A 15,322-nucleotide genomic window follows, 5' to 3' on the forward strand; every position below is an offset into this window, starting at 1 on the left:
GAACTTAATTGCCCAGATGGATTAAATTGGACAACATGGCATATATGTTAGATTTCGCTTCAGCTAGGGTTTCCATGCAGTCAAAATTTTCCTATTTCTTCATCCCCACTGTTTGCAGATTTCCATTTTTCCTCTTTCTTCATCCTTTTCCTTTCCTCGTCTTTGACTTTCTTCATTGTGCACATAAATTTCCATTTTAAGTTAATCATCCTCCACAGATTTGAAAACACGGCTAGAAGAAAAACCTCATATTTTGGTAACTCAAGTGGAACTTAATTGCCCAGATGTGGATGCAATGAACCAATGAAGATGTGGGTATCAAACACCAATGAAAACCCTAATTGAAAATTTTGAAAACGTCAAAATTCAGGGGTAAGTCTTTGTTCATGTTTCTCTTTGTTTTTGTGTTCATGTTTCTCTTTATTTTTCTATTTTTCATATGGGTAAATAAGTTTCCAGTCTCTTACATTTGTTATGAATCTATTTGCAGAGTGGAGTAAGCTATGATTTTTTTATGTGGGACAATGAGGTTGGTCTGGTTCAAAGGACTTAAATGAATCCCATAAAATATTGTGAATGTGAAATGACAATGGTGTATTTAAGGGAATATGCGAACGACAATGGCAAGGATTTTGGTGTAGAATCCAGTTCAAAGAAGCTAGAAAAGATGAAGAAATTTTTTGTAATGGAGAAAAACAAAAAAAACATTGGTTGATGATTGCCCTGATTATGTCATGGATTTTCTTCTCAATCTTTGTTGAGTTAATGTAATCTTGTGTACCTGATGTTGTATCAATTAATGTAATCTTGTTATGTATGAGTGTACTCAATCTTTATATAATGAAAAAGTTAGTATTGGTTAAAATTGTTGTTTGATATTGTAGTTTGTTTAAAATTCTGGTTTGATATCGTAGTTTGCTAAAGTCAAAAATTATGGAACATCAGTACAAGCATAACATAATGGCACATAATGTGCATCAATACAAGCATAACTTAATGGCACATAATGTGCATCAATACGATCATAACAAAGAATATAATTCATAAATAAAATGGCACATAAAGTGCATCACTACAGAGATAACAAAATGTCATAACCTAAACATGACTTAAACATACTAAGCTATTAATTTTTTTTCTAAGACTTCAACGATCCGGTTAACACCTCAAGCTTTGAGTCATGTCCACGAGCTCTTTTTCCTGTGAAATTCTTCCTTTATCATATTTTGTTACTGTGATTGGTTGGTCACTAGATGAACTCATACCTATGACTGCTTTTTGAAAGTATCTCAACTTAATTCTTTCACTCTGACTTTTTCTCATCTTCATTACAGGTTTTGCTCACTACAAAGATAACAAAATGTCATAACCTAAACATGACTTAAACATACTAAGCTATTAATTTTTTTTCTTCTAAGACTTCAATGATCCGGTTAACACCTCAAGCTTTGAGTCATGTCAACGAGCTCTTTTTCCTGTGAAATTGTTCCTTTATCATATTTTGTTACTGTGATTGGTTGGTCACTAGATGAACTCATACCTATGACTGATTTTTGAAAGCATCTCAACTTAATTCTTTCACTCTGACTTTTTCTCATCTTCATTACAGGATTTGCTCTCTTCTTTTGTTTTAATTGTACTTGGCTTAAACCAATCTGACTTGTGTCAACCATACATGAGCTTGCTTGACTTGCATCAACCTATTTATCAGGATGCACATCATCATTAACTTGACTTGCACCAGGCTACACATCGTCATTAACTTGACTTGCATTAGGCTGCACATCATCATTAACTTGACTTGTATCAGGTTTCACATCATCATTTCTTATTGGGCCTACCTATTAATCCTACAACTACCTCCTCTTGATTTATAGGTACAGTTACATCAAATCCATCTACAAGAGGAGTAGCTCTATCATCCTCATTATCATCTAACCCTTCAACCATTTCATCATTTATTCCTTCCAAATCCGTAACCCCATTAACACACTTAGAAACCCTTACTCTCACTTCTATGTCACCATCATGTCCCACAAATATAAGCTAATCTTGACATTAATAAAACATATCTACAAATTTTTTCTTTTTCATCTCTAACACAATTATTTGAAAAAATTGATAAAATATTTTAATTTTTATTTAAAACAGTTTTTCAAAATAAATTTATAAAATACTAAAAATTAAAACTTATTAGATGACACCCTTAATAATATATTGTGCCCTAAACGCAGCAAAAATAATATATTGTGCCCTAAACGCAGCAAAAGCCTTGTAAACAAAACTCAATTTTGAACCTGACGTGAATTGAACACACAACCTTTTGATCTGGAGTCAGACATGCTACCATTGCGCCACAGATCCTTGATGTTAAGCCATTTCATCATAACTTTAATATACTCTATACTTAGAGTTGGTTTTAATGTTTACAAAATCAAAAACCTAAAGTTATAACCAAACTAATCCAATAAATTAGTAAAATTTATCACCGGGATATTTCTGCAAAAATTAAATAAAATAATAGTTACACATTGCACCATGAAAAAAATATTAGATTTGGTATACTTTAAGAACTTGATGTTCTTATAATAAAATAAGTTTTGGTTGTGCAAGATAATTCTTATTAGTTGCCTAATCTATTCAGAACTTGATACATAAATGTAACCTTGGATGGAAGGCTGCTCAACTTTTCTTTACATAGTATGCAATTGATCAAAACTTTCAACAGATAACAAATTGTACTAATTAATATGAACATTTGAGTTATGCAAATCTAAAACATTCACAATCAATTCAAGTTTACCTTGGAGTTATGCTAGGTAAAATGCAAATCTAAAACATACACAAGTCAATTCAAATTTACATGAACTGTGTCTGGAATAAGTTCGTATAAATTTGGCCAGATCCATCAGAGCTGAGATTAACAAATGTCATCAGCCTCATTTTTGCAATGCATTCTTCATGCACAAGGCCTAAGCAAATTATTTTATCAAATATAACTAATTATTATCATTTCTGCATGAACAATATTCACCAGTTTTTCTTTCAATAAGGTGGAGTTTGCAGTGGGATAGTCTAAGTATGTATCAAGCTTCTGAGTAAAAAAAATATTAAGAAGCTGATATAACAAACCATATTTGGGATCATTCTCGCAGTTGCTCAACAACGGGCATGTCCAGCAAATCACACTACAACATGAAAATCAAAATCCAGCTTTATGAATGCTCTACCAGAAATTTTCCAAAAACATCCTACCTACTAGGTTCAATCTAGGAAGAAAGAAATATTCACCTATTTATGCAGTGCCACATAGCATAATTGACCCGCTTCTCTTCAAAATTGGGAATTCATGTCCCAAAGGCCAAAAGTACTGATCTGAACACTTGGCAGCTAGAGTGGCTAACATCTGATGTGATAGGAACATCTCAATAAAGTCAATCAGACCACTTAACCGCCTCTCTCTTGTAGCAAGTTGGTTAAAAACATATGTTGATGTGGGTTGTATTATCAAAGGAAATGAGCTTTCGCAAGATAATCATTGAGTCTGATGTTGAGATTGTGAAGAAACTAAAAAAAATCACCGTGGCTGAAATCTATCAACTTCAGCCAAATATGGAAAACAATTGTTGCCAATACAAAAGTTTGCAGGCACCATAAGAATTGATTTTCACTCAATCATTGTTTTACCATCTTTCATTGACTCATTCCACTCGACTTTTCTTCTTTCTGTTCTGATTGATGTCATCCGTGGGCTCATCTTGAGTAAGAAATCTCTTGATAGAGCATTCACTTCCATCATCACTACAAGCAATGTCATTCAAATCTGGTAAATAGTATAGATCCCTCGTTTTACCAATTGGTTTATCGAATACAAGATAAACCGCTATCTTCTTCACAAAGAAATTGTTCTCAAAAACAGCAACGACCTCCACTTTGTTACCAGGTTCCAAACTTGATACTATTCTCTTCTTCTCTTCATCTTTAAAGGAGATTAATGCCTCTTTCTTATATAGCTGAATGTTGGCCTTTGTGTAATTGTTCACTAACATATTTTTAAGGCCATCTTTTGTTGTGATATCTAGAGTTGAAGTATAGACAATACACATCATTGTCTTCAAGTTACACCCTTCCACTTGAGGGACTTTAAAAGTTACCGAAGAACCTTCAGAATTAAAGGTTAACCAATCTGGATAACTATCACCAGGGAACAAACAACCACCGCTCCCATTGATATCCATATTCTGTAAGACAAAATATATGCTCAAAACTTAATTGACAAGTATATTAATATCACCTTAAGTATTATACAAGCATTACTACTATGAGACTAGTATCAAAGATAAGATCGTGACCGGTTAGTGCCTATGATGTCATTTCAATAAATGTCTTTTCTCTAATGTGCATCTTGAGGTTTAATAGAAAAGTTTGATTATAAATACAAGAATTTCAATTATAGATTAGTCATTTAGTATAACTTATGTCAAAGTATGCAAAATAAGAGAGAATATCTTGAAAAGGGTATAATAAAGACTATAATTCTTCCACGTATGTCATGTAAATTGTCAATAGCTGATGGCCACATTTGGGAAAATATGGAAGCAGCAACACCAACAACAACCAAGTCTTATCCCACTAAGTAGGGTCAGCTACATGGATCAACTTTCACCCAGAATGTTCTATCCTGGCCAACTAAGTGTGGGTTGGCTACCAGACAATTTAACAATAATTATGTAAGGATTTCAATTTTCATGTGTGTTAAGGATTTCAATTTGTCCCCCTTACATGTATTTTACTAGACTTACACTAACAAAATTCAAATAAATGAGGTGATACACATACAAAAACACAAACATAAAAGGCGGACAAAGAGAGTATGTCAAACCTGTAAAATTTTCTCTTTGAGAATATTGGTGACTTGGCAATCCATTCCCATTTGAATTAAAAGAGATTTCAAGAAATGTTTAGATCCCAAAACCTGAACTTGAGTGCAGTGTTGAATTAATGTAGTAGTCATATCTGATACTTGTGATGTAGTAGCAGTTGATTCCAATTCCTTAGAAACTGTGGCATATAAAGTATCCACAATTATTTTTGAATCTAGAGAAAGTTGATCTTCAGATTTGCAATCCACCCAAAGACTTCGAAGCCTTGGAAGGTGGTTAGAAAAAGCTGATAGTTCATCGGAACTACTACTTGGTACATCTAAAGCAGCAAAAGATGACATGAGAGAAGATGTTTGAAATTGGGATGAGAGATTATTTGATGGTGACATCCAAGACCAAATTATAGATGGAAATACATCACGTGAAAATCCTTGATAGCCACATAGAGAAATATATCCAATGCTTTGGGACCTTACCACTGAAAAGGGCACTCTTGTTATTGCAGTGTTATTTGCTAGCAAGGTGGTTAAAGATTCCATTTGTTCCAAATCCTCTTCCAACTTGTCAATCTTTATACAACCAGAAAGAATAAGAGTTTTCAAAGATTTCAACTTATAGATGCTTCTTGGGAGGTTACAAAGGCTAATGCAGTTTTCCAAATTAATCAGAAGAATCTTATTGAGATGTCCAATGCTAGGAGAAACCTTAGACAATGTTGGGCAATCTTTGAGTACTAGCTTTTCAAGATTAGGCATGTATGAAAAGTCAGGAGTGTGTGTCAGATAATGTGAATGACTAAGATTGAGAATTTTAAGATTTCCCATCATCTGCAAGAACATAAATATGTAAGAAGCTTAAAAAAATAAACAAAAGCAGATACAATATCTCACTAACCTTGAGAGTGGAAAGTAAATTATTTACGATAGTGTAACTTCAATTTTTCCAATACCAATACTAGTGCAAAATTTTGAAACAATGCTAAATTTCTGTACATAATGTTGCATAAATTATTAAAAACCTTGTCGAATGCTAACTTCGATTCATGATTAGTATAAAATTTCTTTAAACTATCTTCCAATTCTCTAATGCTAAATGCTTGAAAAACTTCCATTATGACAACCACTTTATTTAAAATATGAGGTTTTGATTAATGTGTAAAAACATGATTGGATAACAGTGTAAAATCAGTTTTAAAGTTTATAATTTTAAAATTTATCTGAACTATTGCTTCATGGCAAAAATAATATGCCTCCCAACTTGAATATTTGGAAAACATTGAGTACTTGCAAAATTAGAAAGACTGACAGACACAAAGACGAAAACAATGCCTATGCCTAAAAGTGTCATATAATAAAATAGTATTTCATTATGAGATGCATACGTAAAAAAACTCATGAAATGCAAAAACAACAACAACAAAAAAAAATACCTGTGCTTCTTTCCACAGAATTTTGACATTGCTGCTCTCTAACTCGATTGAAACTAAATTTCTTCGACAAAGGTTTGTAGGTATATGTGTTAAAGGAAATTTGTTCCAAGATAGCCACCTCAGTTTTGTTGAAAGATATTCAAAATCTCCATCAAGTTTCACTCCAGCAAATTGAAGCAATCTGAGTTGCGTCATCTTCTTAAATGCATTAGTACTAAAACATTTTGGATCAGCTCCTGGTAACTTCAAAGCCAGCCCCTTTATAGCTTTTGTTCCCTATTAATTAAAAACAATCACAGCTTAATATAATAGACACAAGGCACATTTACTAGTATTTAAACCAATCATTTATTACTAGCTTGAAGCACCAAACGGATTCAAGCAAAACTAGTATTCAAATCACAACTAAACTAATGAGTGTTAACAAATGGCTCGAATTTTTTTGCTTTCCTTTTTCAAGCTTTAGATATTTTAAATCAATAATTAAAAAATAAGTATATGAAGTTCTTACAGATTGATCTGATAATACATCATGCACGTCATCATGAAACCAAAGCCTACAACGCATCTCAGGCTCCTCTGGTGATTTCTCACGAATGATTTCTCTTCCCATATCTCGCAGCAAATCATGCATTCCAAGCTTGTTCTTATCATCAACAGTTACAAGGCTTCGCTCAATAAGAATACTTATTCCAATTTCTGCAAAAAGTCCACAGCCATTTAGTATAAGCATGACATCATTTCGGTCCATCCCAATAAAGAAACAAGCTATGTCAAGGAATATTTCTTTCTCGGTGTCATCACTTAAACCATCATAGCTGATTTTTAACTTTTTTTGTACTTGGTCATTAGGAATTCTTTTGAGTTTCTCCAATACACAATGCCACTCCGCAACCGCCCTATCAAACAAATACAACCCAAGGACTTCCAGAGCCAATGGCAATCCCCCAGAATACTCAACTACATTTTTGGAAATTCCAACAAAATCTTCTGTAGGACTTGCTTGCTTGAATGCATGCCAACTAAATAGCTCAATTGATTCCTTTTCATCCATATTCCTCATTTCATATACTTGGTCAACCCTATTCCCACGAAGTATATGTCTATCTCTTGTTGTGATAATTACTCTACTCCCCGAACCAAACCATTTATGACTTCCACACAGAGCATTGAGTTGGTCCAATGTATTAACATCATCAAGTACAATTAGTATTCTTTTATGGCAGAGTCTTTCCTTTAATATGATTTTTCCATTGTCAATGCTTTGTATTTTGGTTGTCATTTCTTTGCAGATATCAAAGAGAAGTTGTTCTTGTAAATTCACTTGACCAACATTTTGCTCCCAAACTTCCCTAATATTTGCTAGGAAACTTCTACCTTCAAAATTGCGGCCAATTTCATTGTAGATGGCTTTCGCAATGGTTGTTTTGCCAACACCTCCCATACCCCACATTCCTAGTAGGAGAACGTTATTTGATTGATCTTGTTCCAGCAGTTGAATCATATCTTGCACTCGAGATTCAACTCCCACCGGATTATTAGCAATAAATAGGTCTGTCTTGTCAAGCAACCGTGTAACATTTTCAACAATATCCTTGATAACCTTGCTTTCATTTCTACTTTCATCAAAAGTTTGAATAAACTTGGTAAGTATTAGTTAAAATTATTATTTTAAAAAACAATAATAATTATGAGAAAAAGTTATGGAAATGGGTGGTATAACTTTGAAATTACCTGGAATTTAGGACTACGAAGCCAGAAAGGCTAGCGGCCTCACGAAGCTCTGGATATTGACGTTGCGAGTTCACACAACCTATCCCTAATTTCCATTCTAGCAACTCATCCTTTTCCTTATCCAAAAGATTACGAAACGCTTTTCCAAATTCACCAGTTTGACGACGTACTTCAGACGGATCTACACCGTAGAACACAGGCAGAACAATTTGACCCATGGTTCTGCGACACTCCATTATTTTCACCAACTCTTTCAAACACCATCGCGAACCGGCGTAATTGATTGAAAAAACGATAACAGAGATCAGAGAGCCTTCAATTGCTCGAAGTAGGGAAGTTGAAATGTCTTCTCCTCTTTGAAGAGAATGATCGTCCTTAAATACATTAATTCTGGCATTTTGAAGAGAAGCGTGGAGGTGTGAAGTGAAGGAAGCACGCGTATCTTCGCCTCTGAAGCTTAGAAACACTTCATGGAAGCGTCTTGCATAGAGTTTTTCAGTATCCAAAACCTCATCGCCCAAAATTTCCGCGTGTTGAGGAATGGCGCGGGAGGAATACATGGAATTCAACAAATTGGTGAATCGGAAAATTATTAGGAACACTGTGAAGTGAAGTGGAGTGAAATGAGCGGATTCAACCAAGAAATAAATCAAAAGAAGCAGGAGATGAAGTCAACTTAACGTCCTTGTCCTATGTCGTTTACTTGTTTATTCAGTCAAAATCGGCGCTCCACTGGTTGAATAAGGCGTCTGTCTGACAGAGTATGGACACATGGTGCATTCAGTAATTTAGTGGATATGGATCTAAAAGTTAAAAAATTTATTTAAAAAATCGGATTTCAATAAAAGTCAAACTCAAACATCTTGAACTCACCCAACTTCTTCTTCTTTAACAATTCTTCTAATTGTTTCTTGAGCTCACCCAACTCTGACGCTAACATTTTGTATGGTGTCATCGACACAAGTCTAGTACAAAGTACTAAATATATGGTGAACTTAACTTCTCGTTCTGATGGTAAGTCATAAATATATTCAGGAAAAACTTTAAGAAACTCACACACCTCAGGCAAATCGCTCGCCCAACATCGCTCTCCACTCTCAAGAAGCGAACATCATGGGCACCTGATCATTCTCCCTCAAAGACATCCCAACCTGGCCGCCGGACATGAATCTCGAATACATGCTCTTCTTGGGTTCAAGAAACAACACAGTCTCGTAAATACGTGCACCCTTGCAAACAGTGGCACGATGACCTACCTCCACACTTGAAACGTCTTAAGGAAGCAAACACGCCTCCCCCGCTTGTTTCAATCTTGATCATGCTGGGAAGCGGTTAGGAAACAAAAAGAAATGAGCAGCGACAGTGTTTCACACACATGTCGCATACCAAGGTATAAAAAATTCATAAACCTAGGGAGAATTGACCAATCAGACTCTGATACCAACTATGTAACTTCCTAAAAATTTAAGAATTTTAATTTAAAAAGATAACTAATATTATTGTAAAAAAGGTGCTACACGTTTACAACATGCATACTCTTTCAAGTTAATCAAAAACTTGCAGCGGAACTCAATATAAACATATACTTTAACTTATCTCTTCAAAATAAAGTACTTAATTGAATTCAAACAAATCCAAAACAATCAACTCAAACAACGATAACGACATGTTCCTAGTGTTACAAATCAGAGCAACCGAAAACTAAATAATGGAAAATGATAAATAAACGAAGAAAAGCTTCAATGTCATCTTCCAACTCACAGTAGTTATTGTTCATCCTGAGTATTTGTACAACAGCGTACTAAACACCACAAACAAAATAAAAGAGGGGTGAGAATACGCTCAATATATTAGTGGTGCAAAACATAGCAAGGGTAGCATATTCATACAATCATCAAATACATAGAACATTCTCAACAACAAAAGAATTTACAAGGCTTTCATGTATGCAATGTGACCAACTATCTCGACGCAATGCATGTGGTACCATTTTGTGGACATCAGAGTTATATTACTGATATTCATCAACTAACTGTAGTTCTAATTTGAACATGGTTCCTCTTCAAACCCAAACTGATCACGGATCCTCTCTTCTAAATCAGCGACTCATCACTTCTCAACACTGACACACATGATGCATGATTTATGCAACAACAACATACATGTGTAACAACACCACTAGTTCCACCTCAAACTATATAAAATACCAATTAAGGTAATCATAGTAGTTCTTACTCTGAACTACACGTCTAAACATCAATGACATATAATTATATTCATTAGCACATAATTACCAATAGTCCACAACTCATACACATAATTATAATTCACAACATATAATTATGTAAAATATCTCAAATATATTAAACTCATCATAGTATTTTATCTCAACATAAAAATCAAGGTCATATAATTTCTCATAAATAATTATCTTAACATCAACATTAACATCTCTTCTCACGAGTTAATCATTAATTGAATCAATCACAACAATCAAAACAAAATATTTTCATTGTCATTAACCATTAATTAGCGTTACACAACAAGTAACACTCTCTAATCACGTCATCAATTACACTATTAACCTCTTAGGACCTTACCATGAGGTAGTACTATGTGTTAACTTTCAAACACTTCAAATTGCGCCTCAATTGGAGTCATAAAACTCAAGTTATGATGAAAACGATATATATTTGAACAAAATCGGTCTGGTCGTAACGGGTGGACCGTCAACTTGTTTGACGCAATGACAGGTGGTCGGTCACAAAGGCGACACTTGTCACCGATGTAGAATGCAAAATTCTGCGCTTTTCACCAAAGGAGGACTTTCAGGCTTTCGATTTTGACTCTGTAAAAACTAGAACGCTCAAAATCCGTCATACAGTAATTATATAATAATTATAACAGTATACAACACATATATTACAGATCCTAACATCATTTAATCATCAATATATTGCAAATCTAAGAACATGTTTATCAACCCAAAAACCCATGGGCATAAACATTCAAACTCATATTTGAAAATACACATCATACACAAAATTCATCAATAAAACAAGGCACAAATTTCATATGAATTACAACAGACATGGTAAGTTTCACAAAATCTCATTCGAAACTCATAAAACATCAACAATGGAGAAATAGATAAGAAAAATCTAGAGGAGAGTGAGGATCTCTTTCTATCCTTCATGCATTTGACACTCATATAAGAGTAATTATCCCCCTTACCTTAATTTCCAACAACAAATCCAAGGTCTTGGCTATGGTTTCTGAGACAGCCTATGTCTCATTAGTGAAATTCTAATTAAAATTTAGAAATCTTTATAAAAAAATACGAAAATTTTGAAACTTTTTAATAACAAGACTGAATTGTTAAAACGTGTTACTTCACATATATATGCTCCAATATATTTTACATAGACCTTGACACCGTTAATACAAGTGGCCTTGTCACATAGATAAAACTTAAAAGAAAAGTACATGAAGAAAACCAAAAGAAAGCATAACAAAAAGAACCTCCTAAGTCCAACGGGACTGACACTTATACTGACTGTACATAATATTACATAGCAGTAACGATGTGGTCAGCTTGACAAAATACTAGTTTCCTTAAGTCTTGACGTTATCGTAACCCGTCACTACATAGTCTTCCCTCCTGAACGGGCCAGCTCTTTGCTTGATCGTCATAGATAAAAAATGCAAGACAAAAAGAATACAGGGCTAAGATTTACGTACAAGTTTAAAAGTGAGAATAGTGTATAAAATAGTAATATATATGACAACCACAATTATTCAAACAAACGTATCTTTATCTCATATTTCCCTCTACTCTATATATGTTTATTTTAATGTATCCCTTAACTATATGATGACTCAGGACACTAAACAATGTCAAGGATATTTATCCCATTTACCAAAATCATATATCACAAGATCACATGCCACCAACATACTCCCAATTACTAAGAGATACGCCACCTAAATTCACTTAGAGTCCAGGTGTTATAAGTCGATCGTCCCTGAGAATTCAGGCCAAAAACCTCATCTTGCCTAGCATGCATAAATAATAATCTCTGACGGGATTGTAGGCGACTGATCAACTTCGTACATCCCATACTGCATGACACTGGACTTACACATTCCTCAATGCAAGTCTATATGATCACTGAATCATCTTGTGGCAACTCTCAACCATAAGTATTAAGTTAATACTTGGGAAATATCATATCAAGCTTTCAGGTTATACTTATTATCTAGATACTTAAGTTGAGTGTCAAATCCATCAAATGCCTTGTTGTATTTCTTCTTGGCATGATCCTTATCTCTATATAATCAATTCAGTTTATACAATGAATAATGTATGGTTGACTTCACAGGTAAGAGAGGTAGACCGTAAAAGACATAGTCGACCAAGTCTTTCCTTAGCCAGAACCCAGCCGAATACACATACTCAATTTATCCAACTTCCCTTCTTTTATTGGGGATCTAACACTTAATATCTAACAATGTTGTTGTTTCTCTCCTTAATAGATCATTTTCTTAGTCTAACAATCACAATCATTCAAGTATAAATAAAATAAACAAATAGACAATTAATCAAACAATGTAAGCACAAATCATTTTAAGTCAAAGTTCGCAGCTTTTAGAGTTATTCTGTGGTCAAAGTTCTTCTAAAGTTTCAAAGGAGTTTTATAAGTCAAAGTTCTGCCCAAATCATTTTCATAAGTAACCGGTAAAATATATGAAGAAACTAGAGAAGGAAAAAAAATATAGAGGTAAGAAAGATGATTTGTGAATGAATGAATGAAAATGAGGTGGAAAAGGCCCCTATTTATACTAGTTGTAAGATATTAAAATAATATAAGTGTATCTCATTTTGTCCACACCTTCTAACTTTTCAAGGGAGCTTGATTTCCTAATGTTTAATGACATAAGAGCATGTAGGATATTAATAGAAAAATAAAATAAAATATATATTTCTTTTATAAAATAAAATTATAATAATAATAAAAATAATAATCACAAGGATAATTATTTGATATATTTATTAACCTAAGATTATTTTATTTACTATTTTTTTAATTAGTTTGTAGAGTAAAATGGTGATATTCAAATAAAATAAAATAAAATAATAATAATAACTATAACAACAAAAGTAATAATAAGAATAAAAATAATATGGATATTTAATTAACTTAAAATTATGTATTTTAAGTACTAATTTCAAAGTTTAGTTTGTAAAATAAAATGATGATATTCAAATTGAATAATAATATTAATAATAATAATAAAAAAGGGTAATTAATTGATAAATTAATTATTATAGGTGTTAGTTGCAATGTTTAGTTTGTAATAGTTAGTGAAGTTAAAATCTCAAATATAATCGGATATATTATTTAAGATATGGAAAATTAGGATGTTAAATTACCCCCCCCCCCCCCCCCCTAAAGAAATTACGTCCTTGAAATTTAGCGTACATAAAACATATGTGGATACTTCTGACAAATGTCTTCTTCTCTTTCCCAGGTAGAATCACCAGTTACATCATTCCATACAACTCTAACCAATGGTATCTGCTTTCCACGAAGTTCTTTAATTCGATGATCTAAAATCTTGAAAGGTAAAGCCTCGTATTCCAAGTTATCTCTAAGTTCCACAATTTCAGGCTCAATGACATGTGAAGGGTCAGGATAATACTTCCTCGGTTGTGATACATGGAATATGTCATGAAGATTAGGCAAGTTTGGCAGTAAAGTGATATGATATGTTATAGGTCCAATCTGCCGTAGAATTTGAAAAGGCCCGATAAACCTTGGTGTTAACTTCCTAGTTTTGATTACTCGTGCAAATCCCGCTCTAGGAGTTACCCTAATGAAAACATGATTTCCTGCCTCAAATTCCAAAGGTATTATCCTCTTATCACTATAACTCTTTTGTCGATCATGTGCAGCTTTCATCTTTTCTCTAATAAGCTTAACCTGATCTGTCGTTTGTGGCACAAATTTTGAACCCAATATTTTGTTTTCTCTAACTTCATACCAACATAAAGGTGTACGATACTTTCTTCCATACAATGCTTCATATGAAGCCATGTCAATACTTGAGTGAAAGCTATTATTGTAAGTAAACTTAATCAATGGTAAGAAATCATCCCAACTTTCTTTATGTTCAAGAGCACAAGCTCTCAGCAGATCTTCTAACAATTGAATTATCCTTTCCGACTAACCATCTATTTAGGAATGATAAGCTGAACTTAACCTTAGTTTGGTTCCTAAATCTAAGTGCAACTAACGCAAAAACTTTGATGTGAGTCTGGGATCTCTATCACTGATTATACTTGTAGGTATTCCATGTGATATAACAATTTCCTTAACATATACCTTAGTTATTCTCTCTAAGCTAAAAGTATTATTGATGGAAATGAAATATGCACTCTTTGTCAACCTATCAATGACTACCCAAATTGCATCATGCTTCTTCTGAGTTTGGGGTAAATCAGTTGCAAAATCCATAGTTATTTCGTCTCACTTCCACTCTGGAATGTCTAAAGGTTGTAGCAATCTGGCTGGCCTCTGATGATCAATTTTTTCCTTCTAACATATCAAATAACTTTGAACATACTCTGCTATATCCTTCTTCATTACAAACCACCAAAACATTTTCTTCAAGTCTTGATACATCTTTGTGGCTCCTAGATGAAAACTCATCTTACTTTTGTGGCCTTCTTCCAAAATCAACTTTCGAATATCCTGGTTTTAAGGTATACACAACCTTTCTCTAAACCTTAGGATTCCATCACTCCCCGTGTTAAAAATCCATTTTGACCATCTTTGATAGTTCCCTTTATGTTCATTAGATGGTCATCAAGTTGTTGTTCATCTTTGATCCATTTTATAAATTCATTAGACACGACAACGGTGCCTATGAATATACTTCTTTCATTGTAGGGTATTCCTAAGTTTAAATCCACGAATTGGTTAATCAACTCTTCTTCCTTCAACATCATTGCAGATACATGAAGTGTCTTTCGACTCAAAGCGTCTGCTACAACATTGACCTTTCCTCGATGACACCGCAACTCAAAATCATAGTCCTTCAAAAATTCCATTCAGTTCCTTTGTCTCATGTTTAGATCTTTCTGATCAAATAAATACTTCATGATTTTATGATCACTTAACATGGTGAACTTTGATCCATAAAGATAATGCCTCCAAAATTTTAAGGCGAACATAATTGATGTTATCTCTAAATCATGAGTCGGGTAGTTTCT

The 15,322-nt window shown here is 33.5% G+C and overlaps 2 protein-coding genes across 3 annotated transcripts; both read right to left on the reverse strand.

The window, feature by feature from the left end:
• Positions 1-2,666: 2,666 nt before the first annotated feature.
• Positions 2,667-8,816, reverse strand: LOC127121093 (disease resistance protein RPV1). Of its 2 annotated transcripts, XR_007803311.1 has the most exons (6): positions 8,047-8,816; positions 6,824-7,928; positions 6,313-6,588; positions 4,883-5,710; positions 3,292-4,241; positions 2,667-3,188 (listed from the first exon to the last, which is right to left on the reverse strand). XR_007803311.1 is itself a non-coding variant. In XM_051051700.1 (5 exons), the coding sequence occupies exons 1-5, from the start codon at positions 8,604-8,606 to the stop codon at positions 3,702-3,704; spliced, it is 3,309 nt and encodes a 1,102-aa protein (XP_050907657.1). In that variant the 5' UTR covers positions 8,607-8,816; the 3' UTR covers positions 2,667-3,701. The 2 variants fall into 2 exon arrangements, 1 of the variants encoding a protein (XP_050907657.1); XM_051051700.1 differs by having other exon boundaries at positions 2,667-4,241.
• A 4,704-nt stretch (positions 8,817-13,520) lies between these two features.
• Positions 13,521-14,144, reverse strand: LOC127094928 (uncharacterized). Its single transcript, XM_051033687.1, has one exon. The coding sequence runs from the start codon at positions 14,142-14,144 to the stop codon at positions 13,521-13,523; it is 624 nt and encodes a 207-aa protein (XP_050889644.1).
• Between the last annotated feature and the right edge of the window lie 1,178 nt (positions 14,145-15,322).

The sequence above is a fragment of the Lathyrus oleraceus genome, chromosome 1 (genome assembly GCF_024323335.1).
Source record: "Lathyrus oleraceus cultivar Zhongwan6 chromosome 1, CAAS_Psat_ZW6_1.0, whole genome shotgun sequence".
Classification (NCBI taxonomy): domain Eukaryota; kingdom Viridiplantae; phylum Streptophyta; class Magnoliopsida; order Fabales; family Fabaceae; genus Lathyrus; species Lathyrus oleraceus.

Excerpts from the sequence above, each read along its gene's own strand:
- LOC127094928 (XM_051033687.1), bottom strand. The coding sequence starts at position 14,144 with ATGGCTTCATATGAAGCATTGTATGGAAGAAAGTATCGTACACCTTTA.
- LOC127121093 (XM_051051700.1), bottom strand. The coding sequence starts at position 8,606 with ATGTATTCCTCCCGCGCCATTCCTCAACACGCGGAAATTTTGGGCGAT. Across the intron at positions 6,589-6,823 it reads ATGTATTATCAGATCAATCT|GGAACAAAAGCTATAAAGGG; the intron begins GTAAGAACTTCA and ends TTTAATTAATAG. Across the intron at positions 5,711-6,312 it reads TTCTGTGGAAAGAAGCACAG|ATGATGGGAAATCTTAAAAT; the intron begins GTATTTTTTTTT and ends ATGTTCTTGCAG.